General features: G+C 49.1%; 1 protein-coding gene across 3 annotated transcripts in view; it reads left to right on the top strand.

Moving 5' to 3' along the window:
- Positions 1–14,436, top strand: part of LOC8043266 (GTP-binding protein 1) — a 37,984-nt gene extending 23,548 nt beyond the window's left edge. For 2 of the 3 annotated variants that reach the window (XM_029994259.4, XM_042294481.1), the window contains exons 7-12: positions 276–514; positions 2,034–2,178; positions 3,208–3,390; positions 7,784–7,922; positions 10,839–11,159; positions 13,229–14,436. In XM_029994259.4, the coding sequence (XP_029850119.3) occupies positions 276–514; positions 2,034–2,178; positions 3,208–3,390; positions 7,784–7,922; positions 10,839–11,159; positions 13,229–13,347 (1,146 nt within the window). In that variant the 3' untranslated portion in view covers positions 13,348–14,436. The remainder of the gene's footprint in view (positions 1–275; positions 515–2,033; positions 2,179–3,207; positions 3,391–7,783; positions 7,923–10,838; positions 11,160–13,228) is intronic. The other variant, XM_042294482.1, reaches the window with a different exon arrangement.
- Positions 14,437–15,797: the final 1,361 nt, after the last annotated feature.

Below are 15,797 nucleotides of genomic sequence, written 5' to 3'. Positions count from 1 at the left end.
GGAGGCACAAGTGCTTCGATGAGGCATATTTTAGTGCAAATAAGCAAAAAATGGGGCGGTACGTTGCCGTCTTTGCCTCCCACAACTGCAGGAGAGACGATTGAACCCAAACTCCGAGTAACTCCTGCAGGGCAAACGACATGAGAACACTCGTGGGGCAATGCTGGACACGGGAAGGTTTCCGAGGCAGCAGAGTGGCGCGCCCCCTTCGGGCCTCGCACGCTCCCGACACGCCAGGCCCTTGCCGTGGTCCGCAATGAGTGTGGCGTTTTCAGGTGGGTGCCAACGCCGGGGTGGTGGGCATGACCAAGGAGCACCTGGGCCTGGCCCTGGCCCTGAACGTGCCGGTGTTCGTGGTGGTCACCAAGATGGACATGTGCCCGGCCAACGTGCTGCAGGACACCATGCGCCTCCTCGTGCGCATCCTCAAGTCCCCCGGCTGCCGCAAGATCCCCGTCGTGGTCCACACGCCGGACGACGTCGTCGTCTGCGCCACCAATTTTGTCACCGAAAGGTGGGGATCAAATTGTCGGCGGCTTCAGTGCCGTTGCTCCCCGCTGCGGCGACGGTTTTACACTGGTAACGCGTCTCTGATTGGCGCGTTTGGCATCCCACCCCGCCCGTACATCGAGGGTGGTGCCGAACCAGCGACGGACGACGTCGCGGATGCCCGCGTGTCGTGCTGTCGGGCGCTGCAATCCTGGCAGTCGGTGCCGGAGGTGCCAGCAAAAAGTATGACCGAACGCAAGTGTCGCCATCGTCGCGTAATCTCAACTCCCGGCTGTTGAAGCTTCTGGGTACTGTCGAGCTGGAGACCGACCCTCGGCCGAAAGGCATCCGACGCGTCTGCCACTGCTGCCGCGACACTTCAACGACGCGACGTCGTCAAATGAAAATCGAGGAAACGCTTTTTTGGATGCGGTAAACGCGCCAGGTGGCAGCGTGTTCCGGGTACCGTAGTTGTGCCGGGAAAACAATCTGAACTATGTGAACATCGTTAGATTGTTAAACTAGACCGCTGGTTCCGAAGCTTTTACAGCGGAGCTGTTAAGGGCTAGTTTTCCCAGTTTCATGTCCGTCACCAAATAAATGTCGCCACAAAACTCTGGACAGCTACTGCCATCTATAATCAATGGCGGCAACCTTTCCAGCCTTTCCACTCTGGTTTTTACCAGTGTGGAAAGGCTTAATTTTTCTAGGCGTCGTCCTAGAAGTCATCCTTGAGGTTATCCTAGAAGTCGTCTCTGAGGTCATCCTAGAAGTCATCCTTGTAGTCGTCTTAGGTGTCGACCTTGGGGTTGTCCTAGACGTCATGTTCGAGGTTCCTAGAAGTACTTGAGGTGGTTTTAGACGTCGTGCTTGAGGTCGTTTTAGACGTTGTCCCTCAGGTTGTCTTAGGCGTCGTCCTCAAGGTTGTCCTAGAAGCTGTCTCTGAGGTCGTCCTAGACGTTGTCCTTGAGGTCGTCCTCTAGGCGTCGTCCTCTAGGCGTCGTCCTCTAGGCGTCGTCCTTGAGGTCGTCCAAGAAGCCGTCCGTGAGGTCGTCCCACCATATTACAGCTTCGCTGGTCTAGCTTTTGGCTCGTAACATAGCAGCGAATAACTCGGATCTGCTAAGGTGGCGTTTAATCTGGAAAAACATTTTATTTAAGGACGGGGATGGTCGGGGAAATTGGAATCTCGGGGAAAACCTCAGGTTTTCAGGAACACGGGGGTTTCCCAGAGCACCCTCGTGCGTTTTCCAAGCTCCCAAATTTTCTTCCCATAGTGCGAAGAACGAATTGGGTACAAGCGCCGCGTCGGTTGGCACGTGCTCAGCCATGAGCACTCCAACGGGGCAAAGTCTGTCGAAAGCTTTACCTGCATAATCGCGCCAAGCACGCCTGTGGTTCCTTCGGCGCCATCAAAGTGAAAAAAAAAAAAGGAGGAGCCGTACCGCGAAAAAAGCGTTACCACCCCGGCGTCGGCACCTTGGGACTGGCGCGGGTGCTCTGTGGCACCGTCTGAGACCGCGCCGTTCTCCTTCCTCCTGTAGGCTGTGCCCCATCTTCCAAGTGTCCAACGTGACGGGGGACAACCTCCTCCTGCTCAAGATGTTCCTCAACCTGCTGTCCACGAGGATGCCGAACCTGGACGCGGACCCCGCAGAGTTCCAGGTGGACGACACCTACTCGGTGCCCGTGAGTGCCTCCCGTTTTCTTTTAAATGCGTTTATAGGGTCAGCCTCGGGGATTTCCTGTCTGTGGCACGCTCGACTCGGTCAGGTTGACTCGTAAATTGGTTTCTCGATGGATGGTTGTACAAGATTAGCCCTGCCCCAATCTTTCTCCCGAACGATTGTTTCAGATATGAAAAGATTTGATACGAAGTGCAGCTTTAAACTTCGGTAGCACCAAAGTGTACGCTATGTCCTCGCGCGTCGTTAGTTCGACGGTGTGCTTGTGCGGTGCCTCCTTTTACGTGTTTTTTCGTTTCGTTCCCCAACTTTCACCGGCACGCCTGTCGGTTCATTTACTAGACCCCTCCATTTCGTTCGAAGGGCTGCAACCCCCTTTCTCCCTCCCTCAAAATACTCTATTTAGGGACTACTTTTATCACTAATTAGGCGCAGGTTGCCAAGCTAATTAACGAGTCGTCGGTCGGCAAATAACTTTAAATGTCGCCGCATTCAACAACAAAGTATGGAAGGGTTCAATAATAGACATTACTAAAACAATACCTAAATATAATTCGTCGGTAATTATGATCCAAAGGAATGTAGTCGCCGACAGGGGGAGAAAAATGGGACGTCTCTTTCGAACGCCCGGCCTGCAGCACGCGGCAGTGGTCGTTATTTCGGACGTCACGTGGCTTTGGTTCGGTAACGGTAGCATCCCTACTGAAAACTGACGTCGTCGTGCTTGGTGCCTCGTGAGAGTCGTACGACCCGAAGCACGCAGCAACGACGATCGTCATTGCGGCTTAATGAAAAATCCCTAATTTCAAAGCTCAAAAATTTCAATAAACCGGCTCTTTTCTAATATCCATTCTCGTTTCGTCAGTCTCACCGATTAGAACAGACTCGAGGCAGAATCTATGTCAAAGTCTGCGGTGAGAATATCTGCACTTCGCACACTTCTTTTTTGACGAACCGAAGTCTTTATCGCCGTCGAGGTCTGTTTGTAGCAGTTTATACCGCGGTGACGCACCCCACTCACGCTCTTCTGCAGGGCGTGGGTACGGTGGTGTCCGGCACGACGCTGAAGGGGGTGATCCGCCTGAACGAGGTGCTGCTGCTGGGGCCGGACCCCCTGGGCCACTTCCAGCCCGTGGCGGTCAAGTCGATCCACCGCAAGCGCATGCCGGTCAAGGAGGTGCACAGCGGACAGACCGCCTCCTTTGCCCTCAAGAAGGTAGGCTTTGTCCCGTTTGTGAAGGTAGGGGTGACCGCCTTTTAGGATGTGGCAAACACGACGGTCGCGGACGCGTTTCGGGCACGATGGTCCCACTCGTCTGCCTCAGGGTGGCTCGTGGATTGGATTAAGTTAGGCGGCCTAACCTTTTGTGTTGGGGGTCACAGTGAAAACAAAGTTGCAATGTATCTTAATCCTACGGATGAAGTCGGGAAGCACGGAGTGGGCAGCAAAAGGACTGCATATTTCTCTCCTTGTAATGAACTAATTATCTTTAATTAAGATTAGGGGGCATGCCAAATTTAGAAGCTGCTCGATGGTTTCTGGCAACGCTCTTCCCTAAAGTTAGACTTGCCTCACGGAAACCAACTTACAACACTGTGTCAGAAGTTGTTTTTTTTTCCCGGTCGCTACTTCCGGCATTTGATGCGGATGGCACGCGATTCCGGCAAAAAGGCAAAGATCTGGCATTGTACAAAGTGGGCAGCGAAGCATTGACCAGAGCTAAGAGCCCTCGTGCTATTAGGTACTCCTTGACACGCCCTAGAGGACACTGCTGCAGGACCACCCAACCTCCAAGGAACATGGTCGTGATATGATTACATTTAAAATGTCCCGGGTACCGACAGGAGAAGGAGACGAAGGCAGTCTCGTGGACAGTTTGTTGTAGGCCGTGTTCCGTGCCGGCACAAAATAAAGCTGTAGAAAGATTTTTTCTCTTGAAGCTTGGGTTTTTTTTTGTTCGAGGACACCTTTGACTCTGTGGGGGGGGGGGGGGGGGGGGGGGGGGGGGGGGGGCGGGGGCGGGGCGGGGCGGGGCGGGGGGCGGGGGGGGAAGTTTTCGGTCGTCCCCAATTGCAATAAAGTTGGCTCGGCAGTTAGTTTACTGGTTTCTTTCGGTGCCAACCGAAAACGCAAAACCTTAGCGATCTTCATCTCCGTGTAGCGTACGGTTCAACAATTGGTGTAAGAAAGGTTTAGTGCTTAGTTGTTTTTCTCATTTTGGTTCGCTTGTGTCTAGATACCGTAAATGGCTTCATTTTCGTGCACTCAGTACTTTGCAAACCGCGGGCTTCGGGAATATTTCGCAGGCACAAGCTTTTACGACTGGGCGAAGTTTGCTGTACAGGGGTTTCCAGACCTTAGGCCTCAAGGAATATTAGCTGTAGGACCCTTCCCGGCCTCTGCGTTGATTCAATAAAGCAGTAAAGAAGCCTATGGACCATTTAAACAGTAATGTGCATTCTAGGGAGTGTTTAGCTCATAACCGTACATCAATGGACGGCTTAGATGTGCTGCTAAAGGAACGTATGAACTGGAGAAACACTTTACTTGGGGGCAGGGTCAGCCGAGTGAATTTGGAACACTAAGAACACTGAGAACCTGTGCCTTAGAACAGTGGTTCTCAACCGTTGTTGTTTCCCGGACCCCTTGTGGATCAGCGGAGATGGTGGAGGACCCCGTTAGTGGTGCGTTGAAAGGAAAGCTATAGGTTAAATATAATAAGGAATCAGTAAATGAATATACCGTAACTAAGGGCTAGTGTGAAGTAGTCTGCTTTTATTGGCCCATACACGAAAACGCTCACCCACAAATTGGAACGTTTCTGCTCAATTTAAGAAAAGAACACTTTTACTGCCAGGCTTAACTGACGAGGCTGGGCTTCGCAAACCCCTAGAATGCTTTCACGGACCCCCATTTGAGAACCACCGACTTGGAAGGTAATGTACAGGGTGTGTTTTTTAGGCTTTACAGATTTCTTTAAAGAAAGCCGCGAAAACTACACTAATGCAGTTTGTGCAGACGAGCTCTGCGACCAGGGGGAGGTAATGCGGAGGGGCTTGCTGTCGAGACAAGTTGGCTAATTAACTAGAATATGTCTATTAACTTTTTAATTAGTGAAACTAAACATGATTCCTATGAGAAATTTGCTGGGCGTCATCAAAAACCACAAAATTGACTACTTCCATAAAGCCCTGCATGCAACACGGCGCGCGTTGCACTCTGGGAACTAGTTGGCCAGGGAGGAGGGTGGCATGGTTTCGGTTTCGATCGACACGTCGACAAGAGATGGTTTTCTGGTCCCGAGAGCGTCATTTGTGGTCTCTAAACCAACCTAAATGGCCAGGCCTCGAAGCTTTAGCACAAGCCTGAGACGTATAGCTTGTCTTAACACATGCTTGTTGTATTTTTGTACTTGAGTCTTCCTGTTAGCGTTCGAATTGAGGTATGTGGACGAGCCAGTACTGGGAATCTCGGCGCTGCGAAGCTCGGGTTTCTTGCTTGTATACGAATCAACAAGCTGTAGCAACCAATAAGTATGCATACATCGAGCTCGCGCCTTTACATTAGTGTTGCTGATCAGGAAGTTTGTTTCGTGCGTCCATAGACGAAATATTACTTTTTGCAATTACTGTATTTCTTAATATGCCTGAATATGCGAGGTAAAACTCGGAGGCGCCATTGAAAAGCTCAATTTTGACACACTTCTTATCTCTTATCTGTACTGACCCGCAGCACTGCACGAAGTGAAGTCCCTACCCGCTTGCATTCCATTAATATTCAACATCGCGTATGCACATAAAGTTATCCTGTAATCATATAGGCAAATTCGCACATACAGACCGTTTTGAAAAAGCAAAAGTCGAGCACTTGTGTGAAGAATGTCGCACCGTTCCCCGGAAGTGCGCCGGACGGGCAGGAACCCCCATGCGCACCGCATAGGGGTTCATGCCCGTTTGGTGCACGGTGCGGCATTCTTCACACAAGTGCTCGAACGAATTCAAAGCGCGTTTGACGGTTGCTAATGGCCATAATATTTGTTTTGTGTTTGTTTTTTTCCTGCCTGAGTATGCCGAGATAATTTCAGACACGCCGTTCGGGCGCAGATGTTGGGCGTCAGTAAAAGCTCGTCCAAAAAGGCTTAGCGAGGAGTAGGGGACGCTTGTTAGGGCCTCCGTCGTAGCTAGCCAATCTCAGCGTTTGCGAGAAATTAATTGCGAGAAATTAATCTTCTACCAGCATAAAATTCGAGTGGGAGATATATGATGACACGAAGAAGAGATCATAGTAACTTTTGTGCAGTAGTGAGGTCGAATTTACTGCGTTTCCTTAAAAGTTCTTGCGTAAACGCTGGGCTCAACTTTGATACCCTGTGAGGATGCGGCTTTCTTTTCGCCCAATGAAGTAACAAGAAACGGACGTTTGGCAAACAAAATACGTATAAGGCTCCAGATGAACGAATTTTAGTTCTAGTTCAGTGGTACTAGACGGGATTATTGAAATTGAGCTCAAACATGCACCCGTAGGGTGAGGTGACTAAGCCACGTCTTACTACGTTCGCTTACGCACGCACCATATCCGGTGTTTCGGGAACCAAGGAAAGTGCCCCGGTCTTCGTTTTGTATCGCTCGAGAATGAGTCTATTGTACGTTCGTGAAAAGTCAGATAATCGAAAACGCAAGCAGCGCGTTCGGTCGCGGCGCGATAGCATGAGATGAAGCTGCTCAGTCGAAACCGAAACTGAGCGGCCAACTAGTTCCCAGAGTGCACTGCGTGGTATTTCGCCGCGATGGGGCGCGTCGGTTTTGGAAGTAGTCCATTGGTCAATTTTAGAAAGACTCTGAGCACGGTGGAGCGCCAAAGGTATGACTCGTGCGGCTGGACCGAGGCTACCGGTTCGGCAACGTGGCCGCACGGTTATCGTCTGAGTTTCCTCGCCGCCGGCCTTCTGCCTGTCGCACGAGCGGTAACTTTAGTGCGCTACTGCGCTTCTCACGAGTTCGAAGTATTTGTAAATATTGGTGATTTACCATAAAAAATACCGGGCATGCACCCACTTCAAATTTGGAGATAATTGCAAAAAAATGGGGGATGGGTGCTTGTCCGGTTGTCAGTCTTGCATATAAACGTGCTGTACATATTTGCACATATCTTGCAAATCTGGAAATGGGCGCTTAGTGTGGAATGGGTGGTTGCGCGGTATTGTATGGTGGTGGTTTTTGATGATGCTCAGAAATTTTCTAATTCATATTTTTATTTTCGCCAATTGAAAAGTTAATTAACAAATTTTAGTCTATTATTTGACTAATCGTGATGGTTAGCTCCCTATATTATGTCCCCCCGGGTCATATAATTCAGCTGCACAGGCCGCATTAGTGTCCCATTCACGTATGTTATAAAACAAATCTCTAAAGCCTAAAAAAAAAAGACACCCTTTATATGCGGGATCTATTTTTTTGCAATGTCACTCAAGTCACAAAATTTATGAAAATAAAGTCAATTACAGCAGCGATGTAACGGTTTCCTCACCTCTGGCACAATGCTTGTACAAGCCGTCGAGGTTCAATAGACGACGGCTGCAATAAATCGTGTTCCCCTCCGTGGCGTGCAGCAAGTGAAGCGTTCGGACATCCGCAAGGGCATGGTGCTGGTGTCGTCCAAGCTGGAGCCCAAGTCCTGCTGGGAGTTTGAAGGGGAGATCCTGGTGCTGCACCACCCGACCACCATCAGTCCCCGCTACCAGGCCATGGGTGAGCGGGACACCTTCTCTTCGGGATGGGGGAGGGGACAAACAGGGTGCATGTCTACGTCATCGCTGTGCCGTCGTTATGCGGTAGACCGCCGAAAAATTCAGATAGCGCCCCGACTGGTGCCCTGCCACATTAGGATGGGGTTTCGAGTTTCTGCCGCACATTTCTGGCGGGGTCTGATGCGCCGAAATTGGCCGTTATTTTGCGGATTTGACCCATCTCGTTTGGGTGTTTGACTCCAGTGAAATGAAGTAGGTGAGAGGAGTCCTGTAATGAAGACAGTTGAAATGCCTTTTGAACATTAAACACTCCTTTTATTTGGTTGTTTGGGCTGCTCCGATTGTGTATATGCATTTCACGATGGCGGTGTCACTGTGACGAGCGTCTTTGATTGATTTTTCCGACACCAAAAGTTTGGACGTGTTTGATTATTTGGATGTCCTTGCGGAACTGTCCCTTGCCGAAGAAGGTTAATGCGTAACAGCGACTGTAATTTCGTACGCCATACAGCTTGTTGGTCGACTTCTAAATACGGAGCGTATATAGGGCCAGCTCTTACTATTTTCCTGTCCGTGGGACGTGGTCCCGATGGTGAGATTATGCCGACAATGTCACATCGTTCGCGTTACGTGATCGGAGTGACAGTCGCGTCCTGATATTATGACTTTGCATGACACTGTGACGTCGGATCATGATGTCACGCGATGTGAAACTGACATTACCTTCCGTGACACGACATAAAATCGCGTGACAAAATCACGTAACATAAAATCACGTGACATAGTGACGTCAGGTGAGACTGTTTGTATGTTTCGTGATGTCCCGGCGCCATGTGACGAGACCCGACATTATGCAACGCCACGTAAGACCGTGGCATTGGGTCACACTGCGATGTTAAGGAGGACTTCAAAATGCTATGTATCTAATCGTAACTCAAACGCCTAATAGGTGGCAGGGTGGTAGTTCCAAGATGACAGAAGAGGCAGGGATAGATCCTCCAGTATTTCCCACGCGCCTATTCGCTGACGCTGGTCGGTGCGCTAAAAATAATTTATTTGTCTACAAATTTAAAGGGGTCAGGGCAGGAGGATATTGGAGGTGAGGAGATGTTGATGTGCATAAGGAAAACGAGCATGTTAATATTTGAAGGTTGCAGAAACCTCAACTTTCGAAGCTTTGTGGAGGGCGAGCGAGTTGCTTTGTGGAGGTCTAGTGCATTTTGGGCACCGGCCACATCACTGTTTGTGGCAAAATATTTCCGAGGGTGATGGAACTATTGTGCCGTTTGCAACACAATATTTTCATCAGCCTCAGAAATAGGGAAGAGCAGCGTTCATAGTATTGATGTCTTTGTGTCACAGGCTCGTAACTCGCTGCTCACCATTGCGGTTTTAGTGTACTGCAACATGTGGTTGAACTTCGCTGTTGTTATAACAAGTTTTAGGATCGCATGACCTGTACGGCGCAGCATTGCCACCCGAAGCTCACGCAGCGCTTTTGCAGCATAATTTTCAGCACACGCCAGGAGCGTTGCCATGCTCACGGTAAAGCTACGCTAAAACGACCTATTGACGTCATCGGCGTGTTTAGAGTTTTTGTTATTGCTCTATCAATTAGAAATATTTTAATATATCATACATTTCTGTACCAAATTATTTGCGACGTTCTGCCCGTTCTAATCTCGTCATGAACTGCTCGCTAACACAGATGCTCTTAAAATGCTTTGAACATTTCTTTATTTGCCTTTGTAATTACATGGAAGCAAGTATGCATATTCTGTCTTCTGAAAGTTCTTGGAACAAATGGTATTGTTCCTTGTAACGGCCTTAAAACGCGAACCCATCCTCAATGTCTATTGCTCGACATACCGTTAAGCGACCAGTTTTTCCTATTTAGGGCAAAGAATCAACTTTTTGTAGACCGTACGTTGGAGCTCTACACTACTCACAGGAGCGTTTGCCGTCACATTGAGCAGATTGAGGCGACCACAAGACCAGAAATCCGCAGTGTATGCAGTATACAAGAAATCCCTAATGAAATTAGACATCCCGGTCCCTTTGTGCAACACTGTTGCGAGGCAGAACACGAAAAATTCCTATTTTAATGCGCTCACTTTTTTTCAATAAAACTGCTTTACTCATGAACACGCTGACCAGAACCATTTGGTAATAGCAGCACCAAACAACAGTCCCTACCACTGTCCCCTCGCCGCTGCTGTCCCCATTCTTCTGGTTCTCGGTTCATCCACGAGAGGGCGGGTGGCGGGCTGGATATTTGCATATTTAGCCGGAAAGAATATTTGCATATATAGCAAGATTTGTAAATCCACTAAATTAGATATAGCTGACCATCTCTATAAATTTAATTTTATGTAAAATTACAAAAAAAAAAAATTTGTTGTTTACTTGCCATTTCATGGCGTCATACTTTCCGAGGTCACAGTGCATAAATATAGTTAGATTAAAATTAACTTATAAATGTACATCATACTTTCCGAGGTCACAGTGCATAAATATAGTTAGATTAAAATTAACTTATAAATGTACAAATGGAAGCTTGAGGACGACTTTCACGAGTTCAGCTGGGTTTTCATTTAAGCAGGGTGCAACGGTAGTAAAAGGCTCGGAAAATCTTTTCGATTAGAAAATATTCGGCCATAACCACGGTTCGTTTTGAACTTAAAATCCACTCTTCGCGTGTGACTAGTTATTTTATTGAGACATACACGTTAGACCCCAAGAGCATTGTTTCTTCCTCCGACAACCGAGTCTTGTAAGAACTACTTCGCCCCGTGCACAAACGATGCGCAAAGCTTCCTTTTTCCTGGACGCGACGAGTATGAGCACCTTTGGGACGTAGCAGAAGCGACGGGGGAGATTTTCAACCAGGTTTACGCTACCGTGCGTCGTTGCGCAGTGCACTGCGGCAGCATCCGCCAGACGGCGTCGATCCTGTCCATGTCGATGGACTGCCTGCGCACGGGGGACAAGGCCCTGGTCCGGTTCCGGTTCATCAAGAACCCGGAGTACCTGCGGCCGGGCATGCGCCTGGTGTTCCGTGAGGGGCGCACCAAGGCGGTGGGCAACGTCCTGCGGCTGCACCCGTCCACCTCGGGGGGGCACCACCACCACCACGCCGCCGCCGCGGCCGCCAAGGGCGCCGCAAAGACTGCCCAGCACCAGGGGCGCCCTGCTGCCGAGAACGGCGACGGCGGTGCACCGGCTGCGGAAGGTTCGGGTGGGTGCTTGCCTCGATCGGAACCGGGCAGTAGGGCCATCTGGGACGGGCCTACGGAACGCGCCTTTCCGACCGGTGGGTTTGCTGCGTCCTCGAAAAGTGGGTGTCTTGTCGTCGCCGGCTGTGGTTCAGGTGGTCCATTCCAACATAGGTCGGTTCGTAGCCGGACGGACGACGGGAACCGAAGCAGACGCGAGACGGGGCGCCACGACGACAGCGTTCCTCGCATCTGCCCACCTTTTTTGCCCGCATTTCTATGTCCGACCGCCGGGACCGCGAAGTTCGAGGGCACAATGTGCTGGCTCCCGCGATGCGGCTCGTCGCCACTTAGGGACCGGTTTTGGCGTACGGGCGGGACTGGGCGCTGGACACACCGGTCGGAGACGTGTTCCTGACATCGTAAGCGAAGCGCGGTTCAGACACTGGTCGAGCCCGAAGCGTCCCTACACACCGAGTAATTTCTCCCTCCTGTGTACGTACAACGTTGAGAAAAAGCGTGCAAGGTTGTGAGCCCTCGTATCGCTAGACGTCCGGGACGGGTGGAAGCTCCTTTTGATTCTTGGAGGAGAGAATGTATTCACTGAGAGTTTAAGAAACGCAAGGTGTGGCTTAGAATCTGTCTTTAGGATTGGTTCTTCCACATTCTCGTCGGTTAACACCGCAGTCTCGACGGCTGTGGGGTAAAAACAAGGCGCTCAGGACTTGGAATGCCGTGCGGTCCTTAAAGAGAAGCTGAAACACTTAAAAAAATTAGAGGTTGATTTTAGCGTAGTTTTGTCTTGTGAATCTGAACATTACGTTCGTTTTTGCCGAAACACGAAAAACTTCAGAGCGGTCGTGACGTCTTCAGAGAATCTTTCGGCCGCCAAGCGCGTGTTGTCGTGCGAGGGCCTCGCGTGCAATTGCAGGCTTGCTAAGAATATTCCCCCACACTGGTACCAGTCGTGACGTCTATTTCTGCACTTTTCAGAAATAGCGGGAGCGTGTGTGCGCAGCTTTCATAGGCGCCGAAGATGCACGAGGGCGGAAATTCCGAAAACTCCATTTGTGACGTCACGCTCCGGGAAGGAGGGCCTGCAGCGGTACTTTGAAAAGGATTTTCTGCAGCCTCCATGCACCAAAGCAAAAAGACAATTTTGATATTTGAGATCCTGGAGGTCAAATGAAGACAATAAGTGTGCTTCCTCAAATACAAAACCGCTTCAGTTTCCTTTTAAAGGGACACTGACACCCCCCAAAGATTGTTTTGTTATTTTCTGCCACGTGATCTAATATGTTGTTGGAAGACTACCCAATCAATATTTTGCTACAGCGTCGCACGCATTTTCAATAAAGTAAAAAAACGCAACTGTTCCAAACCGAAACTGAACTGGGGAGGAAAAAGTAATGTGGAGGAGAGAGTTGCCGGAAATCACAACACTACACCCGACCACATTTTTATTTTCCCCTTGTTTTTTGGGTTGTGTGAGGTGGATGAAACATTTGCTTGTCGCACGAAAAACATTAAAGTCAAGCACTTCGTGCCCGACGTTTGCACGTTTTTCAAGCTCTCACCAATTTGTGCGGCTCATAAGACGAGCAATGTCTTCAGCCAGAAAAAGTGGCGACGACTCGAATACGTTTTCGTGCGAATCAGTTCGGTGGTCGGGCGTGTCGTACGGAATAAATCCCAATTGTTTCGATGGGTAAACTATCTTTTTTTCGAAGCCAGACACGACTTCCCAGTACCGCGAAAGACTGTTCCGGAGTAGAGGTCCCTCGCGCGTTGTCAGTCGCCATCGCTTGGTCCGCTTCATTCAGCCATCCGGACCGCCATGACTCCATGTTGAGAATTACACAGAGAATGCATAGAGTGCATCCAATTCTCTATGTAACTTTCCTTTTTCTTTTTTTTTTTTTATTAGTTTTGCACAATGGGGTTTCCCATCACTTTGGCTGGCGAGTCCCCAAGAGGTCCCTGACACATCCATGCTTGAGAACAGAACCACTGGTCTAGAGGCTGGAGACTTGCCAAAAATGTTCCCTAAAAAACGCCCTCTTTTTTTTATTTTTATTTTTTTATTTTGCAGAGACGGTGCCATCTGCAAACACGGTCGTCTCATTGCCCCGGGGAGAGACGGAGCCGCAGAAGGCCAGCAAACGGAACCGGGGACGCTTCAGAGGCCCCCGGACTGCGCCCCTCATCTGAGGCACCGCCCCCTCCCTCTTGCTCCGGTTTTTGCCTGTTTTTACCGTAGACTACGTCCCACAGCACAGGGTCTCCCTTGCGCGTACTTAAAAACTGCTTTCGCACTTGGCCCTCTTTTTTCCTCGCGTTTGGTGCGTTTCACTTTGGGGCTGGAAAGGCTAGCACCGTACATTGTGCGACTCGCGAAGCGTTACGTGTATCGCGACTCTCGTAAAGTGACTCGTAGAGCGACCGACGAGGCAACCCGTAAAAAAGCGAATTGCGACGCGGCTCTGTTCTTGGGGCGACATTACATTACCGTCTCCATCTGCAAAGAATTTCTCGTTCCACTCCGCCGCGCGGGACTTCGGGACGGCCAAACAAACTCTCGGTTTTGCCACGCTCTTGCGACCTTGCAAACTCGTGGCCGCCTCGACTTTTACGACTGCGTCAAATTACCGCGAATCCGCAAACATGCTCGAGCGTGCGGAGTGGCGTCACCCGCTTAACTCCCTACTGCGAGCCGTTGCTGCAAAATTTAAACGCGGTCTCGATAAAAGCCGCGTAACCGTAGTTTCAACGATCCACTTTGTTCAGCATTTTCGGCGGTCGTAAACGGAAACTGGCAAAGTGAATTGTTCTAAAACACTCAAAGTTGTGTAACTCTGGGTTCTCCGAGAGCAAAAGTTGAGGATACAAAAACGCTTTATACAGCAAACAAGAAATGGAGTTGCACCTACTAGCGATGCCGTCGAGAGTAGATGACAATGCTACAGTCGCTCGGGTCACGTGTGGAAAGCTGGTTAAGAAATAGTAGGTTTTGCATGTGTAGCAAGTTCCAACTTTTTGTCGAAACAAATTTTTTCTAGGTTTTTTTGTTTTTTTTTTTGTAGTTGTAACCATGGGTTTATTTCAGGGCATCGGAGCCCCTGTGCTGGTAGTCTTTTTGTGCACGTAAAAATGTCTTCTGTACACATAAAAAAAAAGAAAGATTTTTTTGCATTGCCACACGTCAGTTGCCATTTACCGAGACTGGCGCACACTAAGTACCGAGCATCTGTTGTTATACAAACCATTGAGTCGCAAAAATAAATTAATTTTAGAAGTTTTTACGCGTGTCCGAGTGTCACTGATGGTGCAGAGGTGTATACGAGTTCTGGCAAATCCTTGAACTGGCTGTAGAATACCTTTGTTGACACTGACGCAAGTTTGTGAAGCCAACACTGACGTAGCATAAATATATTTTTAAACAAAATATATATTGAGATTCTACGGTACAATCAGAATTGCTCAATGGGAATGTAAAAATATATTTTTGTTGCTGAAAAAAAAAAGCAGCGTGATTGCATTGGGTCACGTTTATGTGAACCAAAAATATAGCAACAATTAAATAGACAAAGGTGCACAGAAAAAAAAAAAGCCAACAAGAGCTTTATTAGGGAGTGTATAAGATTTGCCATCAGTACTGAAACTTGCTCTAAAATTGTCAGGAAAAATCGGCCTATCTGTGGAAATCTTCAATTTTCATTGAAGTTCAAGGTCGATTCTACCTTTTGAAAGTTTGAGGGGTAGCTTCCTTTTTGTGAAAGATGAGACCGGTGTGCTCGACACTGTTAACAGCAGTTGCCAATTGCATGGCTGAATTATCTGGGGGTAGAGAGCCTATGTTAGTTACCAGCCGCTTCAATTGGGGTCATGTGATTGACAGGCCGCATTTGGATAGACCTCGCAAAATGGAAGCGATCCTAGAGGTGTAGTGCCGTGCGAAGCATCTTGGCAGCCCCTTGCCCACAATTTCAGACTCGATTTGCCAACCTACCTTCACGACGTCTTGTTACGATCAAATACAGTGCTTGCATTTTGGAACACGCGACTCTCCCTAAATTTATATTAAAATCTGGGTGTTACCTACACATACGGATAAAATGCTGGGACATGTTTTTTGGGCGCTCCCGACGTGGGCTAGACGGTGGCATTCCTTATGGCCTTTCCTTTCGATTTGGAAGCAATGGCAGTTTTTTCACAGAAACGGTGCCGCGACAGCACGACCCCTTGGAGTACTGCCTGGGCCAACCGCGAACTACCGTCTCGACCACCGTGATCGAGACTGCATGCCAATGTACTCGTACGAAACAACTGTAGTACGCCGATTGAAATACTTTGGCTTATGGTAAGCAGACGGTTGTTTGTGGAAAATTGTTTTTTAAGAAGTGCTCTGCCTATGTCCCTGCAGTCAGGTGGCTTGGAGGCCCGTAGCAGCGAGCTGTGGTGGGAGAAACTAAGAAGGTGTGCCCTTTCGTTCTAGCCTGGCCGTGGCCAGAGTTTGTGCGCACGAAAGCGGGACTACAAATGCACTTGAGCAAGAAGTATTCTGGGGTAATCGGTATTAATTAGCCAGTTCGATGCATTGCAAAAAATGTCTTAACTTTCTCAGTAGGACTGTGAGCAATACTGCATTGGTTGGACACGTG

Source organism: Ixodes scapularis, unplaced genomic scaffold (assembly GCF_016920785.2).
Source record: "Ixodes scapularis isolate PalLabHiFi unplaced genomic scaffold, ASM1692078v2 PGA_scaffold6__148_contigs__length_123643588, whole genome shotgun sequence".
In the NCBI taxonomy this organism is placed as follows: domain Eukaryota; kingdom Metazoa; phylum Arthropoda; class Arachnida; order Ixodida; family Ixodidae; genus Ixodes; species Ixodes scapularis.
The sequence above is the reverse complement of the archived record's forward strand: the minus strand, read 5'-3'. Positions and strand labels throughout refer to the sequence as shown.